The 19,704-nt window shown below is 51.9% G+C and overlaps 1 protein-coding gene across 3 annotated transcripts in view; it reads left to right on the plus strand.

Moving 5' to 3' along the window:
* SLC39A11 (solute carrier family 39 member 11) overlaps positions 1 to 19,704 on the plus strand; it is a 94,814-nt gene that overhangs the window by 17,379 nt on the left and 57,731 nt on the right. For all 3 annotated transcript variants that reach the window (XR_012676670.1, XM_075169403.1, XM_075169402.1), the window contains exon 5: positions 10,722 to 10,866. Coding sequence is in view for 2 of the 3 variants with exons in the window: in XM_075169403.1 (XP_075025504.1) it covers positions 10,722 to 10,866 (145 nt within the window). In the remaining variant the exon portion in view is untranslated. The remainder of the gene's footprint in view (positions 1 to 10,721; positions 10,867 to 19,704) is intronic.

Raw genomic sequence — 19,704 nt, forward strand, 5'->3', positions numbered from 1 at the left:
TCGAGTGGGTATTACTGACTGATAAGGCTGGTAATGTAAGACGGGGCTTTTCTCTCCTCTGCGGCTCAGCCTTTGCTGATTGAATTTCAATTACTGCTTGGGGCCTGGCTCGGAATTGTAAAAGAGGATAAATTTTCCAAAAGGAAGAGCACACTGGAATACCAGATCTCCTCTGTACCTGCCAGAAGAGTCTGGCTGGCACTGCGGGGAGGGCTGCATCGCTGTCGGGGGGGGGTCTGCTGGATCCTGGACAGTATCTGACCTTTTTGCTGATTGAATTTGAGCACTTTTTTTGTTACATTAAGTTTTAGCCCTGGAATAAGCAGAAAGCAGACAGCGAGCTCCTGGGGGAGAGCAGGGTGTGGGTGCTGACCCACCGCTCGCAGCTGAGTGTGGGCTGGAGGGGACGTGGGTGCTCAGAGTGCCCCGGGCTTGCACCCGTGCTTCAGGTTGGATGGGCTCTGTTGGTGGGAGCCTCCTGGGCTCGAAAAGCTGGGGGTGATGCCAGAGAAACTTCAAGCTCCCTTCCGTGCCGCAGTGATGCTCTGCACCCTGCCTGCATCCAGGCGGGCTCGGGGAAGGAGTCGGGAGTCCTCTGCCTCCCCTCCCTGTGACCGCAGTGCTGGTTCGTGGTGGAGAGCCTGCTGCCCTGAGGCGGCATCGCCTGTAGCATCCGTGCTCTTAGCTCTGCACACCTGAACGAGGCCCCGTTTATCCTCGGGCACGCCGAGTGCTGGGGGTGGTTCCTCGGCTGTTCTTTGATCTTAAAATCTGCCTTTGAATTCGCTCATGGCATAACCCCAAATTAATGCCTCCACTGTGAAAAGTAAACCTGCCATTAAAATGACAGAGAAGCAGCGAGTGAGGTTGCAGTTGGTTGGGTGGTGAACGTCAGGGAGAGGAAGGCTGCTTTGATGGAGATCAGGGGAAATGCATACGCACAGATCTGTAACTGCAGCACAACGCCAGCTTGCTCTCAGGGTAAACTCTGACTCACCAGACTGACTTGACACGCCGTCTGCTTTGAAGACGAGCTCTGAAGAGTCAGGTTTGTGCCTCTTGGGCGCGGATGTCCCCAGGGAGGACGGTCCCCTCGATGCGGGTGGGTCGGTCGCTGCCTTGCGGCGCTCGGTGACCACCCTTCGGTGCAAACGGCTCCGCGCGGCGCCGGCCACACGCCGCCTCCCGGCTTCTGGGTGCCATGGGTGGCTGCTGGTGAGTGGTAAAACAGACACTGACTCTTAATCCAGTGGAATATTGTATTATATATTGTATTATATGTATATTATTAATAGGCTGACGACCCCGCCGGAGAGTGGCACGCCGCTGGGGAATTGGGGAGAAAATGGTGTGTTTGTTGCTTTCTGCTCAGCCTGGCTTAGGCTCCTCTGCTGGCGTTTGGACCCCATGGGTCTCTCTGCTTTTGCACCCACCCGGCGCTCTGGGCACGCGGCCGTGGGGTGGTGTGTCCTGCGGGTGGGTGCGTTTGGGGTGCGCTATGCTCAGGGTGTGAAAATCTTCGTGGTGTGTTTTCCTGCCCCCCCCCCCCCATGCTCTAATTATCAGTGAGGTGGTGAAAGTGATGTGAATTTAATCTGTTGTCTGCAGGCTTCTGAGCTAATGCAAACCGAAAAACTGACTGGATGAGTCCCCTCTTCGCGTTTCAGGCTGTTTGCAGGTTTGGGAAGGCGTCTTGCCGTTGGTTTGCATTCCATACGTGTTTTTTAAGGCCTGTCAAGACTTTATAGGTGAGGTACATACTACACATAAAAATAAATGCTGCGAGGGCCGATTTCAGAGCTCGGTTTCTGGACTTCAGGTCCAGCACCCAAACGAGTTACCCATGAAAGCCTAGGACGAGCCCTGCCCGTGGGGCTGAGTGGAGGGGAACCAGCCCATTCGTCAGCTCAAAATTCAGCCGTGCCCCGTGGGACAGTCCCAGATTTACTGTCCTGAGCTGCCAAAGGAAGGGAATTTGGTTAGCTTCTTGTTGGTGGCAATCACGAAGTGCCTTGTCCCTTATTACGCCTCTCTTCCGTAATGAATTAACAAATGGATTCCGCTAGCTGAAGAGAACGAAGGGCCTCTCCCGTGGATTCGTCGCGCTGTGCTTCAGGAAGGACTTCCAGGCTCCCCTTGCTCTGCCGCGGCTCTGCAGACGAGCCGAGGAGTTGGGGTCTCTCTTGGGCTTTGGCACTATTTTGGCAATTATGGGATGCGGAAGAAGCGGAGAGGAGGAAAAAGAGCAGAAGCCATGGCCTTGGGAATGAGCCGGCTGTGGGCTGGGTCTCGGGGGGATGCAGGGAGAAGGGGCTGCGCCCCAGCAGTGCTGCTTCTCCCTCCGTCTGCCAGGGGCTGGTGTGTGTCCGCGGTGCTAATTGCGGGTCTAAAGGAAGTTGTCTTTTAATGTAAGGTAATTAGGCAGCACTGGCATGGTGTGGCTCTTCATTTGAGGGGTGATGGATCGCTAGCTGAGCCCTGCCACATCCCGCCAGCCCTCCGAGGAGCCCTCGCCGTCCCCCTCCCAGGGCTCCTGACTTCCCACCCCGCAGCAGCAGCCACCCGCTTTGTTTGCCCTTCCCCATTAATTCAATCTGCACTGATAGCAAATCATTGCCGAGGAGTATATTGTGTAAAAATGAGCTGTTAATTGAAGTTTTGTTTGCTTTTTCTCTTACCCTTGCAAAAAGCCTTGCATAATAAAGGACTGTAAAAATACATGTTGCCACGCTACAAATATACAAGGTGGGAAGGGGGCAGGGAGAGAGAAAAGAGGCGAAGCTGGTCTCCATTAGATTTTAATAAGCATGTGGAGAAAAAGCTCTTGTTAATCCCATCTGAGGCTTAAAGGTTTATTGCTAACAATTAAAATCTCATATTGTAGTGCTGACTCGATGCCACAAACCTCTCTGCCATGTCCTGCTGAGCAAGCTGCGGGCGTTGGTGATGGTGATGTGTGGGGCAGTCCTTAGGAAAATATCCCTTAGGAAAATATCCTTTAGGAGCTGGCTGTGAGCTTGGCTGTAACAGGCAAGTTTCCTCCCAGCAAACAATTGGAAGTGTATATGCATCCTAACTGGTTTTGGCGGGCAGCACTTGTGTGCTCAAAAACTCTGCCTGGAGCAACCGGTCCTTTGAAAAATAAATTTACTGGTTGTGTTTCGAGGTTTCTCCCGGCTTCCTGGTGGACAGGAGGTTGCTGACAGGAGGACAGGCTGTCTCCTGCTGTTGCAGAGGTGGGTTTTGTTTGTTTAACAATTTGTTTGGTTTTTTGCAAGGTTGCATGGCAAAAGCAGTGAAAATACTCCTGTGCTTTTGATTTTGTAATAGCAAAGGTTACAAAAATGACCTCCTTTCTGCTATGTAAAACATCACTGTTGCAAAACATCACATTTTGTAACAAACCTCCTGGGTTTCCCCAGGAGCCTGGGAATTGCGTGTGTGTTCCCTCTTCCCGGGCAGCGGCGCCGTCGGGGCCACTGCCTTCCCAGACCGGGTGCCAGCAACATTCCTGCCGTGTTTTTCCTCCCTCCTGGAAAGGCTGAAGCCCCAAACATGCCAACGAGAAAAATCCATATATTTGTTTTTAATATGAATGTTGCTTTGGCCAAGAAGAGGGATTTGCCTGTGCCTGGCTCCCCGTGGAGCCCCTCGTGCCGCTCTTGGTGGGTCTGGGGCAGCCGTCGCTCTCCGGGGCTGGTGCCGGCGGCGCGTGCCCGCTCCCCGGCAGCGATGCTCTCGGGGGTCCGGCCGTGCCGGCTGGGAGCGGGTACCCCAGCATCCTCTGATCGCAAGGGTTGCGTTTGCCTGGCGTGGGCTGCGGGATGCATTCCCCTCATTCCTGTTGGAGGGCAGATTTGGTTTATTTGAGGGTTTGGGGTGGTTTTCGATAAATTTGTTGTCTTCCCTCCCCTAGGGTTGCCAGGCTTAGTGTTTCTGGGTGCGCTCGGTGCTGTCAGCTCGTGAGAGCGTTGCAGGTTTTGGCACTGCCAAGGGTCTCCCGTCGGCTGCTGTCGGACGAGGCAGGTCCCAGGGGAGCCCCTGTGGCCGGGGCTGCTCCGGGGTCACCCCGCGGGACACCCCGGCTGTCCCCACGCTCCTGGTGACACAGAAGGGAGGTGACTTATTCCTTCTGCCCCCGCAGCTCGTCAGCAGAGGCTGGTGATTAAAGCTGCTGTTTGCAATTTTCAAGAATTATGAGTTATCAAAGTGGCTGATAATTAGCAGTGAATAAAATGTACTTGCAATAATATTACATTAGTTACAGATAAACTGATACCAGCCTTCCTTAATATTCACTTAAGCTTCCCTGTTTGCAGTTGTTAGGGGAAGGCTCTGGTGTCGTGTTGCTGCCAGCTGCGCTGTCAGGACGCGAAAGGCCTCCCGCCCTGATGTGATCTGCTCACGAGACGCTGCCAGAGCAGATCTGCCGTGAAAACGCTGAAATTTTTGTCTATGGATGAACCTTTCCTTCTCAATTCCTGCGGCAGCGCTGCCATAGCTACGAGCCTCCTGCCTGCTGCAGGCAGGGCTGCGTGCGGGGCCGGGGGAGGACGCGGGGCTGGAGGAGCCAGATGGAAGATGCTCGGCGTGGGAAGCGGGGAGCCCCCGGGCCTCCCCCCGCGCCTGCCGCCGCGGCTCCGGGAAAATGTCGGTGATCCCGGTGGAGGCAGCGGGGCTGGCATGGGGGGCACGCACCGCCGAGCCGTGGGGAGGTGCGGTGCTTGGCGTGTTGCAGGATCGGGCCCTCAGGGGCTGTTCTTCCGTGGGAAATTGGGTTTCATGAGGATGCTCTCGCGTTAAGCGATTGCCGGATCGATCATTGGGCTCCTAGGGCTCTGGCCAGGGTCGCCCCGCTCCCGCCTGGCGCAGATTTCCACAGGGGCTCCGGCCACCATTGAGGAGCGATTCCCTTCCAGCCCCTTGCCGGTGGGGGAGGCGATCCCGACCCACCGGTGACGCAGCTCTCTGCTCCGGAGCTGCTTCTGCCGCTGGCGTTGTGGGGGGACAGGGTCGTGTTTGGGACCTGGGTGTTGGGATGCGGGCTTGGGTTGGATCTGTAGAGCCAAGAGCTGCTGATGACCACCAGCAGCACGAGGGCTCGTGCGATGCTTCCCACGTGCTGATCTTTTCCATTCACCTCCTTCTCTGTGGTTCATCTTCTCCTGCCGCTGTATCTGGCAGCACTTTGAGGCTTTGGAGGACGGCTCTGATTACGGCCTCTGGTTGCACGTGCTGTGGTTTAGTTTTCAGAAACTTCAGGTAGTTGAATTCTGGGGTGAAAATGGAAGAAATCCGTTTCACAGCGTGATAGACAGCGAGCACTGACCCAGCTCTCGTTAGCAAGCCCAAGGGGAATTGGCGTTAAATGCCTTTCTGTCTGCCCTGCCCATTACTGCTCTGTTCCTAGCAGTCTCCCAATTAAAACGCCAACCGAGATACACCTGAAACACTTGGAAACCCTTAAACTTTCATCTGGAAATAAATTCGGCTTTCCATCTTCATTACGCGGGGTTTTGTTGATGAGGGGCTGGGGTTGTTCGCTGTTACTCTGGCAGCCGGAGCGGTGATCTGGGGCATGCTGGGTGTCCCCAGTTTATTCCCAGTTTACGGGGGCACAGTCTGTGTGACCAAAGGGGTTTGGGTGCTGCTGGTGGGACCCAGGCACGACCCCGAGGAGCTGGACTGGGCTGTGCTGGGGCAGGGGGCTGCCAGGCACTGCGGGAGTAGAAATAAGGGAGATTTGCTGGTGAGCTGCATATTGAGTGCTATTGATCATAAATATGACTGCACCCACTTCGGCGTTGCGAAGGACCTTTTTTTTTGCGTGGAGTATTTAAGGTTGCACTTGAATTGTTGATTTTAGTATTTTGAGTGGGGGGTTGCCAGTGATCCTGGCTTTGAGAGGAACCACAACTCAAGTCCTCTTAAATTCGTGCCTGCTAGCCTGTTCCCTTAACCCATCTCTTTGTGCCAGGTCAATATTGACCAAAACCATGCTTTTTTTCCCCCAGAAGAGGTGGAGGAACACATTGTTTTTGGGGATGCTGTGCTGGAGGGAACGTGGAGCTGGCTGACCATTTTTCAGAGGGATGGCTGGTGGCATCCAGGCTTCTGGCATCCAGGCTTCTGGCAGCGCAACTCGCCGCAGCCTTTAAACCCCGTCCCAGGCACATCCTCACCCTCCCAACTGTTTGTGCTCCTCTAATGAGCGCTGGCTTCTGCTCCCCGCAGGGCACACGGAGCCTTTGTAAGGAGCCCCAGCCCCACGTTTGCTCCGGCACGGTGCTGGGATGGGAAGCAATGCGGCCAGGTGGTGTTTGGCGCTTCTTTTTCCCTATTATTATTTAAAAAATGCAGTTTGAAACGAGGAGGGCTTTAGGGAAGCGTGGGCGTGAGCAGGAGGATCTCCCTTCTGCACCCTCGGAGGCAGGGCTGGTGCAGGGTGCTGCTCCCCGGGGAGCGGGGCTGCGCGGGGGCTTGGCACGTCCCGTGGGACACCGGCTGCCCCGGGGATTGCTGGTGCTGCCCTCGAGCACCCTCCGGGGGACTTTGGGAGCAGCATGACCGGCCGAGATGAAACCGAAGGGTGCCGAGGGAGACGCGGGAGCGCGGGGCGGCTCGCCGTCGCTCACGCCTGCGTTGGCTCTCGGTGGGTTGCAAACGAGCGCTGCGGGCAGGGGGATTCACCACCGGCGCTGTGCCCGCGGAGGCTCGCTTGGGAGCCTCAAGCCCTTGATGTGTTGTTTCGAGTAACAAAATACCAGCCCGTCGTTTTACATGCAACCGGGCGCTCTCTGATAACTAAGTGCTTTCTAAGGGAGCTCTCTTCCTATCCGATCCTAGTTCATGTTTTTAACATAAATCCCTTCATGAGAAGCCGGGCACTCGCTGCTTTGTTGCTGCACAGCCCGTGTCTCCGTCCCCAGAGGTGTTATGCTCCGTGCAGAAGCGGCGAGGCCAAGCGAGCGGCTGACGCACAGAGCTCGCCGGGGCTTGGGGGGGCCGCAGAGACGCGCCGTGTCCCTCCCCGCGGGGCAGCCGCTGACACGGGCTGGGGACGTGCGGCGTCTCCCCTTCCTCGCCTTGCTCTCCACCCTCCTTTTCTTTCTCTTAATGCTTTCTGGTCTCTGATCTGTTACCGTTGTCTCTCTTTTAATAAGGGTGAAACGGGAGCCTCTGGGCACCATCAAAGCATGGCTTGTTGTTGTCTCTTACTGTCTCTGTGTTAGCTCCTGGACAAGTTAGGAACATTATTATTTCTTTTTTTTAATAAGGTAGTAAAACTTATTCTCTTCCTCTTTCCTGTTGAGTGCTTTCTGCCATTAGTTGATGGTTATGGTCTTTGTTTCCTGTGGCTTTGCGGAGCCGGTTCCAGGGCGTTTGCTGGGTTAAAGCCAGTAAGATATTGCACGGGAAGAGCAGCGTCACCGACCTTCCCGGAAAAGCAGCACCTCCAGATTTGGTACCAAGTGATCTACCCAAAGCCAAACCGTCAGCTTTTGTCATCACTATTTCTTTATTCATTTATTCTCCCTCATTTGTCAGGTGGAGAAGCAGATTATTTTTTAAAGGTGTCACTCACTCTTCGTTTCTTCTTAAAATTGGCATCGGTTCAATTAGCAACTTGTGCAAGAGGCTGGCTGGGCAGCAGGGTGCAATCCGAAATCCTTGCTTCATCTAAGAGCAAGCAACTGCCGCCTGCTCCCTGTCTCGCCCCTTCGCCCTGCAGTACCAGGGCGATGCCGGGGTGATGGCCGCATCGCCCGGATGCTAGCAGGAGAGGGGCACGCTTCCATACAGATTAATTTGGGATTGCTGCAGCTTTTGGGTGACAAAAGCAGGATCTGCCCATTTAGGTGGGTGCTGCATGGAGTGAGGATCTTCTCTGCTGTCTGCAAAGACATCTATTTTTTTCTCATCTGCTTTTACACACGGGGCCATGACAATCTAATGACCTTTCCGCTGTAGCTCCGCGAGCAGAGACGAGTGTGGTGGGGCCTCCCGTGTCCCAGAATAGTTTTCCTCCAAGATCTTCCTGTCCAAGTCTCTCATTGCATCTTGCTTTTTGAAATAATCAGCCCCCGTGGTTATTTCAGTTAACGCTAATTACTGGCATGAACTAATTAATGTGGGTTGACTTTCCTCTTCTCTTTCTAATGATTTTTTAACCCACTGACACGTTCCAATTACGGGACTCATGCAGGGACTGGACTGAAATGACTCAGAGCAATCACAGTTGGAATAAATCATTCGCTTTACTGAAGGTCACTAATATTTTTTCAAATTGCCGGCATTGCGTGTTTGTGCCTGCCAACAGGGAGGGGACCTGACCTTACAGTAAGCATCCGAAATATCTTCAAGTGTGCCTCCATTTCGGTGCAAGCAGATTCGCGGGTACCACATCGATGAGCATTTGATGTGCCGAGACCGGCGGCACAGAAAATAGCCGTGGGAGGCTTCATCAGGACTGCAGACCTTGAGGCAACTGGTCTTGACCTCGCAAGGACCTTGCTTGTTTGTATCTGTAGCTGTGCAATGGTAATAGTGGGCATGCACTGAATGTTACCCGCCTGGTTGTGCAAGTGATTTCTTCTCCCCTTGCTTGGGTTCTTATAACTTGCGGAGTCCTGCGGGCTCTGGCCGTGCCCGGGGCTCGCTTCCCTGCCTCTGCTGACAAGACCCAGTTGAGGGGCGGCTGTCTTTGGGCTGGGGGGAAGCCACAAATTTGGTGGTGATAAAGCCTACAAAGCTGCTGTTGTAGTGTTTGTGGTTTGTTTAACAAAATGCTGGTAGGAGCCATGTGGAAGGAGAGCCTTCTGCTCCGTGAAACCTGGCGTTCCCAAAGCCCCCAGTGAGAGCAATGGCTGGAGAGCCCCGAGCAACGCTTGCAAATCCTTCCTGTGCCCTTAAAGTTGAGGCTTTATTTCTGCAGCTTCAAATTCCCATCCTTGCTTCTCCTCAGGTTGGCGTTTTCCGGAAAGTGATGCTACTCGCTTTCCGGAGGTGAAAACCCATTTAGCTTTAGCAGGACCAGACTCTCTCCTGGATATAGGGAGACCACGCTGCAGAAGTGCCAGCAGCAAGGCCAGCCCGCGAGTTTCCGTTCTCGGTCTCTTCCTGCCTTATCCAAGTTGTGTCGTGATGCTGAAGTTTCCCTCTTTCCTCACTGTGTCACATCATCCAGGTTTTGCTGGAAAACATTGTGTTTCTACCTGCTCTTTCAGCTACTGCTTGTGATTTAAGGTGCAGAGCTGTTGGTGTGTCCCGTGGGCGGGTGGGGTGGGGTGGGGTGGGTCTCCCTTCTCCCAAGGGGATTTAAACGCGAGCACCTCATCGGTGCATCTTGTAATTGCTGGGTTAATGGAGGTGAAAGCACCCTGATTAAACTGCAATAGAGACCGGATAGCAAATATGTGATTAGTATTAATAGCACCGGTCAGACTATATTATGCAAATGATGGGAGAATAGACGATTTAGTTATTCATCTTTAACCTTTATTTTTGTTTAATGTGACCTTACCCATCAAGTCTCTCATTACCGTCTCTGGCTGTTCAGCGTATGTTCGTTTATTCTGCTGCCATCAATCCAACAGCTAAACCCGTGTTCCCGGCCGGAGACGCCGGGTGCAGCCTGGGCACCCTCCTTGCGGATGCTCCCGGGGGCTGGCTCCCAGCCCTGCAAGGAGTTGGGGAGTCGGGGTCCCGCTCCCCGTGTTTTGGGTAGAGCTGGTGACACCAGGTCGTACAGCCCCCGCTGTGGGACGTGTTCCCTTCTCTCAGCTGTCTGGTTATGGCTCTAATCCCGTGTTTCCTATCGGTTTTGTAGCCGTCTCCAGGTGGGTTTGAGCAGCCTGTGGACGTCCGGAGACGCAGACGTTCCTGCTGCGTGTCCAGCACGGTGGGGGACAGGCAGAAACGGTGTCTGCCAGGTTTTTTTTGGCCAATGCAGATAAAAACTCTGGCTCATCCTTGAGTCGCGGCTGATTTTCACGAGCTGTGTCCAGCTTGGCAGCAATCGCTCATGGGAGCAGCGTGGTCCCTCTTGCCGCGGGGCGTCTGCTTGGATTCCCTGCAGACTTACGCATAGCTGGACAGTATTGGTTTTGGCCGTCCCTCTCTGCTTTCTGGAGGTTACAAATGGTGTAGGAATATATTCCAAGTGAGTTTGAAGTTTCATCGGCTGTCTGGACTAACACTGGGTGGTTGGGAACGTAGTGTCCCATTTGATGCCCAAACGGGTTCAATTTTCAACGAACTCTTTCCCTTCAAACTCAATCCACATTGAAGATATGGTACCCTCCTGCAAACGAAACTTCTGCAGAGGACCCTCCGCGAGCGGCTCGACAGCGCTGACAGCAGTGAATGTCCCTCCTTGTCTGCTGGTCTCCTCCAGGCTGACTTTGGAGGAAGTTGCATTTATGGAATTGCATTTGTCTTTCCCTCTTTAGCCCCATGCTTCTTGGCCCACAGCTCCTCCTAACCGTTCTTGACGTTTCTGCTGGGAACGCACATTTAAATCTAATGCACATTTAAATCTAAACAACTAGACAGTGTGTAGAGAGAGGGGGGAACCCAAAAGACCGTGAGAAGCTGCTGTGACACATGCCCTGATCGGCTTCCCAACCACGCAGATGCCAGAGCAGTCCCCGAGGATGCGGCTGGGAGAAGGCTGATGGGGAGATGTGGGAAAAGCCTTAAATTTCTCTCTTGCCTTGCAGGGTTTCAGCGGGCCTCCCTACGCGGCGTTTGCCTTGAGCTGCGACCAACGAGCGGTGAAAGAAAAATATGAGCACGAACCTGCCCATCACCTGGACTACGAGAGCGAGTTGTCCATCCGGATAGGTAGAGCTGGGCTCCATCCAGGCAAGCATCCTGTCATATACCAACTGCAGAGTGTACGGGGAAAATGCCCCCGTTAAACTGGCACCTAGACTGTCACGTATGTGATTGAAATTAGATCGGTTTTGACATGTGCATGCAAAGTGCACCTTCTCTTCCCTCTCTGGGTCTGTCTCTCTGCTGGCTCTTATTCCAAGAATCATTACTTCTGTTTCTACTTCAGTTCTCAAAACCACTTGCACGTCTGTCTGTGCCTATGAATTATTGATAATTAGATATCTCTTTCACCGGGGAAATGAAATCATCAGCTTAGCTTGAGATAAGTTTATTTTCAGCGTGGGCGCAGCGAGTGCTAACCCTGCCCTTGCCAAATTATGCCACGGTGAAGGTGCCCCGCGACACTGACCCTCGGTGGCCCTCCCTAATTATAGACTAGGACTGGCAGTCGTGCTGTCACTTCTTATTCTGGAGGTTAATAGAATTGTAGCTGCCAAAGTGTGGAATAAAATGTCTTGTTGGCAGCTATTTCCTCCTTAAAGAGATTTTTAAAGAAGGAACTTTTTAGTCAAGGTGGTGGAACCTCGTCAGGCTTCCCCAGGTCCAGGGTGTGTATATGGGACGGGTGGTGGCCACCCTTACACCCGGCTGCGTGGGGATACGTCCTCTGAGGCAACACAGTTTTCTATTCCTCTACTTAACAGCAGCTTTTCAGTAGACAAAGAAAATGTAATTTAGTGAATTAATCTTATTGCTCCTCTGCTTTTTCTTGGTTGGAGAGAAACTGAAATAGCAGTTTCCGATATCTTGAGTACAATTGGGAGTAGATTGAGATGAAGAAATGATCCTTCTTTTTGCAAAGAATAGTGCTAGCCTCTTAAATCAGGCTCTGTTATTTAACTGCATTGCTTAATTGCATGTTTCATAAAGTGTTTCAAATCCACAGGATTTTTCAGGACTTGAAATACCAGCTTGGATTTTTCCAAAGGGATGGAAGGAAGTTTTGTGCTGGACTCAGTGGGCTTTGGGTCCTGGATGTCTTTTAGCTCCTGGGGCAAATGCAAGCTTGAAGGCTGCTCTAGCCCTGCAGGCTGCCAGGCTGTTGCAAGGTTTTTGACATTTTTGTAAGGCGGAAACTTTACATCCCAGGTGCAGTTTACTTATTTTTTCTTGAAGAATAAAATTAGTCAGCCCAGCAATTTTCAGAAACTTAAACTGCTGGGTTTTATGTTTTCATCTTAGTTGCAAACAATAACAATGCAAATGGTTTTGAGAACAGAAAATTTCCATTAGACTTAGTTGTTTTTCCTCTCTCTGGGGAAACAGTATTAAGAATCTACAAGACATTAATTCTTTTATTGTCTCTTGCTACTTTTTTTTTTTGCTTACTGTAACGGACTCGGTATTTTCACAAGATACCTCAAGCCTTCCAAGGAAGCAGCTTTCTCCAGCTCTGGGTACTGCTTGGCTGTGCTCTAGGGAACGCTCTGGGAACATAACGGGCATTTCCAAAGTCTAATGGGTACTAAGTGGAATATTTCAGACTTAATCACTGTTGAATCATTGACCCTTCCTTCATATTTACATGCTTTAAAATCGCTAAAGCTGTGAAAACAACAACAACAAAAAAAATCCCAAAGCGCACCGCTGCCCTGTTTTGCACTTGTCTTTACTGCCTGGGGATGGTGGCGAGGAGCCGGGGAGCTGGTATGGAGATGGCTGGAGAACGTGTAAACATGCAGCTCTCCAGGGCCCTGCATATCTGAGGCCTTTGCTGTTAGAGATGTAAACGCGTATTTAATGTGGCTGCGTGAGAGGCTGGAGCAGAAGCGACTGTGCCGTCACGCTCGGGTGGTGGGGTCCTTATAGCTGCGCTAAGCAAGCGAGAAGATTTCTTTCAGACCTGTAGAAAGGGAGGTGGATGAAATGCAATAGTTAGACCTATCCCTCATCCACTCTGTTGGGAGAAAAAATTCTTATTCAGCTTTTTCTCCCAGTCAGCAGTGTGTTTCGGCGCCTATGTTCTTCCCCGTCATCCCAAATCCCTTGGTTTCCCATCACTTGCAAGTTGTTTGTAGGGAGTGAGGAAGCTTGGTACCATCCGGACGGGGCTGGGAGCCCCCCCTCCCTCCGCATCTCTCCTCTGCTCCCCTCGTCCTGCGGCTCCCCTCCAGCCCGCTGCTGCCGTGCGAGCACGGGCATCGATGCTGAATGGAAGGGAGATTTTTACGGGAGTTGCTAACAGCTGGCTGCCTCGTGGATGCGTGAAGTAAGGCACACGTATCCACGTGAAGTGGAGCATGGGCGGATTTGGCATTAATTGCAGTGAAAAGACCATGTCTAGACTCGGTGTTTGACAAGTGGGATAATCACTAGGCTTTAATTACTACAAACGAAAGAGAGCTCAGCCTTGTCTTTAATATATCTGGGTAGGCAAGGGATGTAATCTGTGGTGCTCTGCCTCTCTTGGAAGAAATCGGGATAAAGCTGAAGAGGGTTTTTTTGTTCCTCTGGGTGCAGGTGAAGCCCCCTCCGGTGCCGTGGAGGGACCCGGCGGGCTCTGCCCTCCCTGCCGCAGGGGCTACGGGCTGCCCTGGTCCCCAAACCTCCCGGGGCTCGGGGCAGCTCAGCCTGCTTGAGTTCGCAGACATTAAGACCAGGGGAAATAGTTTCGGCAGGGTCACCGCAGGCGGCGGGACTGGAAGGCCAGGTTTGACCCCTTAAATCGTAGCTACGTGCGTGGTGTTCTTGGGTAGTTCTCAGAAAGGATTTACATCCAGCATCGCACCTTGAAACCTGAGCTGTGACTCATGCTCCTATACACTGTATATTTAACATGTTGATTCTTTATCGTATCCTGGTGCCCAATGATTCACGTGGCTCCAAATCAGATTACGGAGCGGAGTGGGAGGGCAACGATGTTCCCCATCAGCTTCCTCTGCTCTCGCTTTAATATCCTCGCTACCCTATTGCAGGTGGGAGATCTTGTGTCCAAGGAGATGCTTTCTAGGTGTGCTGGGGCGGAGGAGTTTACAGCGATGTGGCTGTAAAGTACTGTGAGTAAAATACCAAACATCGTTTTGGTGCTCAGCTGGGAGCACCCTCAGAGGTTGGCAGAGCTGGGGGGTTAAGAGCAGTAGTCTCCGAGCTGGCTGCTGACCCAAGCCACAGATAAACGTCTGCTGAAGTACCTGGCTAACCAGCAGCACCTCTGCTCGCTCGTCGTCCGTCCCAGACACACAGACGTCTGTGCCAAGGGCACGTGATGTGCTTCTAGCGTCGCGCTGCCAACGCTGTTAAGTCGCTAATATTATTAAGGGGAATCAGGGTTCGTTTTAATGACTCAATTGAGTTTTGGTGGGCCGTGATTTAGGAAATGATACTGTGGCATTCCTGCATAGATGTTCAGTAAGTAAATCCAGATGGGTTTAGTAATTGGAAAAAGATACTGGTGTTTGAAACAGTGTACTTAAGAAATGAAATTTCATTAAACTTGTTACTTAAATGAGCCATGAGGTTTGGGGGCATCATAAAGAAACCTCATTACATAGAATTTGTATTTTTTTTCCTTAAATTTGAGCTGCTGCATCTGCAGCAGAGGCTTAGGCGGCGTTTCAGCTGGGGACGCCCTGGAGCAGGGCAGGCGGGTGGGCTGGGGGCACCACCAGACCCGGCGTGGGTCCATCCCGCCGCGCTGCCCCAAGACCCGCTGTGCCCGTTTCGGCAGCATCACCCAGCCTCTGCTCTGATTTTCTACCTCCTTCCTGAGGCTGTCATTTTTTTCCATTTTTGCTTTATTTTTCCCCTTCAAAGGAAGTTGTCGTGTACCAGGGCTGCTGGAGGGGACTGCGCAGCAGAGGAAGCAGACCCTGCTCGCGTAGCATCTCTTTCATCAGTGCGCAGACAGTTCAAGTCCTGTAGTGATGCAGTAAACTTCTGCTGAACGGGAGGAAGGGAGCTGGGGAGATAAGAGGAGGCAAAACCTCTTAGGCACCGATACGAAGAGAGGATGTGAGCTACGTTGTGGGATTGGTACTGGTGCTTCAGGCAGCATATGGGTATGGTTCGCCTCTGTCTCTGGTTGTTTCCTTGCAGCCAGAAAATTCACTTTTTGCTCTGTTACTGCTGGTGTACCGGCTGGTTCCAGAAAGTCCAGCCTTGTCTCAGCTTTTCAGGCTGCCCTGATCAGCAGTTGTCCCCCGGGGCCAAGGGGAAAACTCCTCCACAGAAATGGCCAGTTTCCATCATAAAAGCATGAGCGGTTTGCTGACGCTTACCCTGTAAATTTTCTCCTTGTTCCCTCTTTCCCCGAGCAGAAGCAGAAGCCGTGGAGGAGGGATGATATATAAAGCCTCTCCAGCCATGAAACCTGTTGTGATTCATGGGGGTAATATTCAGCCGGAGCCTCGCATGTGCATCCGAAAGGTTCATTAAGTCATTGCAACTTATATAACGCGAGGCTCCTTCTGCAAAATGGGATGTTCACCAGTTTTAGATGGTTCCAATTGTATTTGTAATGACGTTGACATGTTCACACTGTGCTTGGTCTGGAAAACTGCTGCTTTCAAAAGGCATCAATTCATTTTGAGTTTTAATAGCCAGCCTCAATGATGAACAGCCTCTGGCAATGTCTGTATTGATTTAACAACATCCTAATGCCCCTTTCTGGAGCGTTTCAAATGGTTATTGACCATCCTTGTCAGGCTGGGTTCCATGGTTGGTTTTTTTATGGTCGTGACTAAATGTGAATTTATATACACAGAGCTTCAAAAAAATAAATAAAATCAGAGCACATAATCCCTCATAAACTGATGAAATGCCTTCTTCACACGTAGGTCTGTACCCCCATTGTTATGGGCACAGCCTTGCTCCTTGGATTAGGAATTTTGACTTTATGGGGCTAAATGCAACCTGGTGGTTTGTTCTCCTTTGCTCTTGGTGGGCATTGTCGCTGGGCGTAAACGCCGTCTGTTGTTCTGCTCTCCCAGATGCACGTAAAAATGTTTTGGATCTATTTGCAGAGGACCCAGTTCTGCACTCCTACACTCATCGCAGCCTGCAGTAAATAAACCACCCAGTTCAGCAAGTTGCTCCGGCTGTAAGTCATTAGGATTCCCAGCTCCAAACAGCCTGATCCCTGTGACCTACTGGGAGAGAGCCCTGGCTCTGGGTGACCCGTGCTGCGGCAGGACTGCCCTTCTCCACCTCCGAGGGCTCTCGGGATGGGGATCTTTGTGTTGCACATCCCATCTGTTTGCTTTGCTCACTTCCACCTTGCCGGGGGAGCGGAGCCTGTGCTTATGTTATTGCTAATAGGGAGGAGGAGGAGAACCAGGCTGCAGCAGCACCGGCAAAATAACTTCCAAATTCCTTGGGTGGAATTCCGCAAGATACTCCTGAGTTAGTGGTATGTCTTTAGGTTTAGCTGCCCTTTGAGGTGTCTTGAGTTGGAGCTGGAAGGCTGTCAGACCCTTTGAAGAGGAGAAGTCTTGAGTTGGAAGGCCCTCAGAGGTTGGGGCACTTGAGGGATGGCTCCTCAGCATAAGCCTGGCATAACATTTGGTTGCTTTGTCCTTTGCTTCATTCTTAGTCGAGCAGTGCTGTAATGAGTGTGAGAGCTACTGGCAAGCGTGGGCAGCTGCTTTATCTGCCCGTAGAGGCATGAGCTGCCTCCACACTTGCTGCTTTCGTGACTGCTTGGACAGGGAGAGGTGTCCCTCTCCGCAGGTGTCATCTGCGCCTGTGAAATGTGCTCTTGGCATCTCGTACCGCTTCCTGCTGTTCTTTGCAGGTGTTGTCTTTCATGGCTTCTCGTTAACGCGTCCTTCTTTCCTGGGCTGCATCCAGTGTCCTCCTAAATGAAACGTGGCCAGAAGGGCTTAGAAGCTACAGGCTTCTCTGTTTAATTCTGCTCAACTATTAGAGTTGCAGGAGAGCTACAGCATTATTTCCATCATCCCCCTTTCAAGATGAGGACCCTTCAATGGGACCTGTGAGTGGCACTTGAGCTTTCCAAAGGAGCTGGTGCAGGTGGAAGAGGACAACACAAAATTAGCTTGCTAGGGATTCGGTGTACCCCAGCGCTGGTGGCATCGCTGGAGGATCGAGTTGTGCCCTGCAGGTATTGCGGTGGAGGATGCGCTGTGCAGCAATGCCTCATGCTGCGCGCGGGGCGGAAGGGGGACAGACGCTACCTGAGATCTGGAAGGGCTTTTGTCTTTGGAGTGGCTTTTCTCCTAAGCCCCTTATCCTACCTGTGTCAACACAGGCACAGATTTAACAGCACAAGGACGTGGCTTTCCTGCTCTGCTGTTTGCTGTGGAGTCTGGCCGTGTCTTTTGCCTGTAAAAATGAAGTTACCAAGCAAAGAGGGCTGGGTAAGCCCCTAAACGCAGCAGGGTTCCTCATCTGAAGTGCTTGGTGGCAGATGAGCAAGTGTCTTCATGCCTGCTGCGTGTGGTGGTGCAGGAGGGGCAGCTCCTTGGGACACCTTCTCAGCTGGCACCGTGACCTGCGTGCCCAGCCTGCAGGACCATGGGTGCCGGGAATGCAGGTAGCATCGTGCTACGTGTGCTTGCTGCTCCACTCTGCGCTCCTTTTATTTCAGGGCGATTTGTTAATCTATGAGGTTTATTAAAGTCTGTGGAGTGACATGCTGGTTAGGACCCGTGCTCTGAAATCAGCTCTATCGGCAAGCGTGGAAGCTGCAGAGAGGCTTTCTGTGGTGCTTATGGCCATTAATCAGAGGAGTCATTTCCCAAATTGAGCCTCGTTAACTCTGTGCAGTATTATCAAGGAGCTTTAATTTCCTGGCTACACCTGACAATCTGTTAAGTCTTTTTAATTCTGCAGCTGTATAAAATAGGTTACTCAGAAAATCATTTCCACCCTCAGCCCGTGGCTGCAGGCAGCTCTGATGGCTTCTGCGCGGTGCTCGGGGTCAGAGAAGTGTGCGCACCCGTGCGCGCAGGGGTAGGCACTGGTGCTGTAATTAGTCCTCTAGTAATAAGTCTCCCGACTTAGCCAGGTAATAGGGCATTGAAACGTGCCCTGAGCAGCATCTCCAGAGACGTGCGTTGCATCAAACCTCTGCCTTCCCCGAGCGCTTGTCCCGCGGCTCGGGAGCTGCCTGGAGGGCTGAAATCCTGTCTCAGCCCAGTTCCAGACTGGGAGGGGATTAGCACAAGTGAAGCTTGGGAGAAACACCACTCCACTGCAGCTGCGTTCAGGAAACCCTTAAATTTCAAGGTTTATTAAACTGAACTAACAATCGGTATCATTGCCTCTGGAGTGGATGTTGTTTTGGCTTCATTCAATAAGTACAGTAATTCATGTGTTTTCTAGCTATGGTTCTTTAGTTGAATGGGGATGGGAATAATTTTTAGTCGCCCTAAGGATGCTTTGGAGGAGTGAAAAGAAAACCAGGCGCTCTAGCAGTCACTCTGCATTATGGCAGCAATATCGGCCGAGGAGTGATGCCAGGGCATGTACCATGCAGTGTAGGAAGGCCATCATCGTTACTTTGAAGGAAAGGGGATAAACTGCATCAAAACCAAAAAGGGCTATTCCCCACATTCAAACTAAACAAACATTTTAAGGATAGCAAAGGATAAAAAGCCATAACCCAGCTGTGTCATCGGGGACTGACCATGCCTTCAGGAGTGTAAGGGTGCGTGTGATGGGTTTTGCAACGGATGGGCCAGGGGTTGGAGCAATCCCAAAACGGAGTTAGGGGAGGGCACTGAAGTGGTCCCCAGCCCCAGTGCATCCGTGCAGAGCAGTTTGACCCCATTATGGAGACACATATGTCTATATATGTGTGTGTGTATATCCATATATATATATATGGTAATTTTCTGTGTGGTTCTGGTCACGCTTTCAGGTGACCTGTTCCCTTCTCTGCAACGTGGCCATCAAGGGATCTATTTAGCTAAAAGCCTGTGCTGCTTTGGGATTTTTAATCGTCGCCCTGTGCCTGGTGCGTGGCGGTGGTTGGGGCGTGCTGGGAGCATCCTGGCTCTGCTTCTGCTTCGAATCAGCTCTGAGCAAGCGCAAACCTCCTCAGCAGAACCGCAGCCGTCCTCTGGGTGCAGGGAGGGACGCGGGGGAACACCATGAACCGTATTTTTATTGCCTAAAAGCATGAAGTGCTTGTGCGGGGCTTTCTGTCTTTGCAAGGCTGCACAAATGGTTCCTGAGCTGCTGAGAGATGGCAAGAAATTGGTGGGCTGGCACCCCGTGTCCTGGCTGGGACCGGTGGGCGTTCGGGTGCTCAAATGCCTTCGTGGAGCTGAGCCTGCTCCCCGAAAAGGCGGATAAATTAAGACTTTGATCTTGTTTGTGATTTAGAGCTGGTGGGTTGGGGCTGGGAGCTCTTGGCGAGGTCTCCCGCGCCACTGCTGCCGGAGGAGGCTGTGCCTGGTGGGTTTTGCTCTTGCACACCAGTTTGGCTCCAGTTTAAGTCACAGCCGGGCGCCGAGCTGCTGGGGACAGAGCTTGTCCTCCTTGGGAGCAGAGGGTCGGGAACCTTTTTTCCTTCTGAAGGTAGTGGGTTCAGTTTCCCTAATCACTGGTTCTGGTGTGATTTGTGCTGGTGATTTCTTTCCCATTTGATTTCAATTTCAACACATTTTTATTTCAGTTCACTGTGTCCTGAGACAGTTGTTCGTGTTCAGGCCTCTCTTTATCCTCTTCCATGTGGTATATGGCACAGGATGATGGAATATGCCTTTTCACTAAAAATCAATGTTTTATTTCCTTCCCCCCCCGCCAGGAAGCTTTTCCAGATACGAGTATTGATTGTTCGGATAAAAGCCACGTTTACACTATAATTGCTCTTTAAATCAGTGGGGCTGGTGGGTTTAC

Source organism: Calonectris borealis, chromosome 20, assembly GCF_964195595.1.
Source record: "Calonectris borealis chromosome 20, bCalBor7.hap1.2, whole genome shotgun sequence".
NCBI lineage: Eukaryota > Metazoa > Chordata > Aves > Procellariiformes > Procellariidae > Calonectris > Calonectris borealis.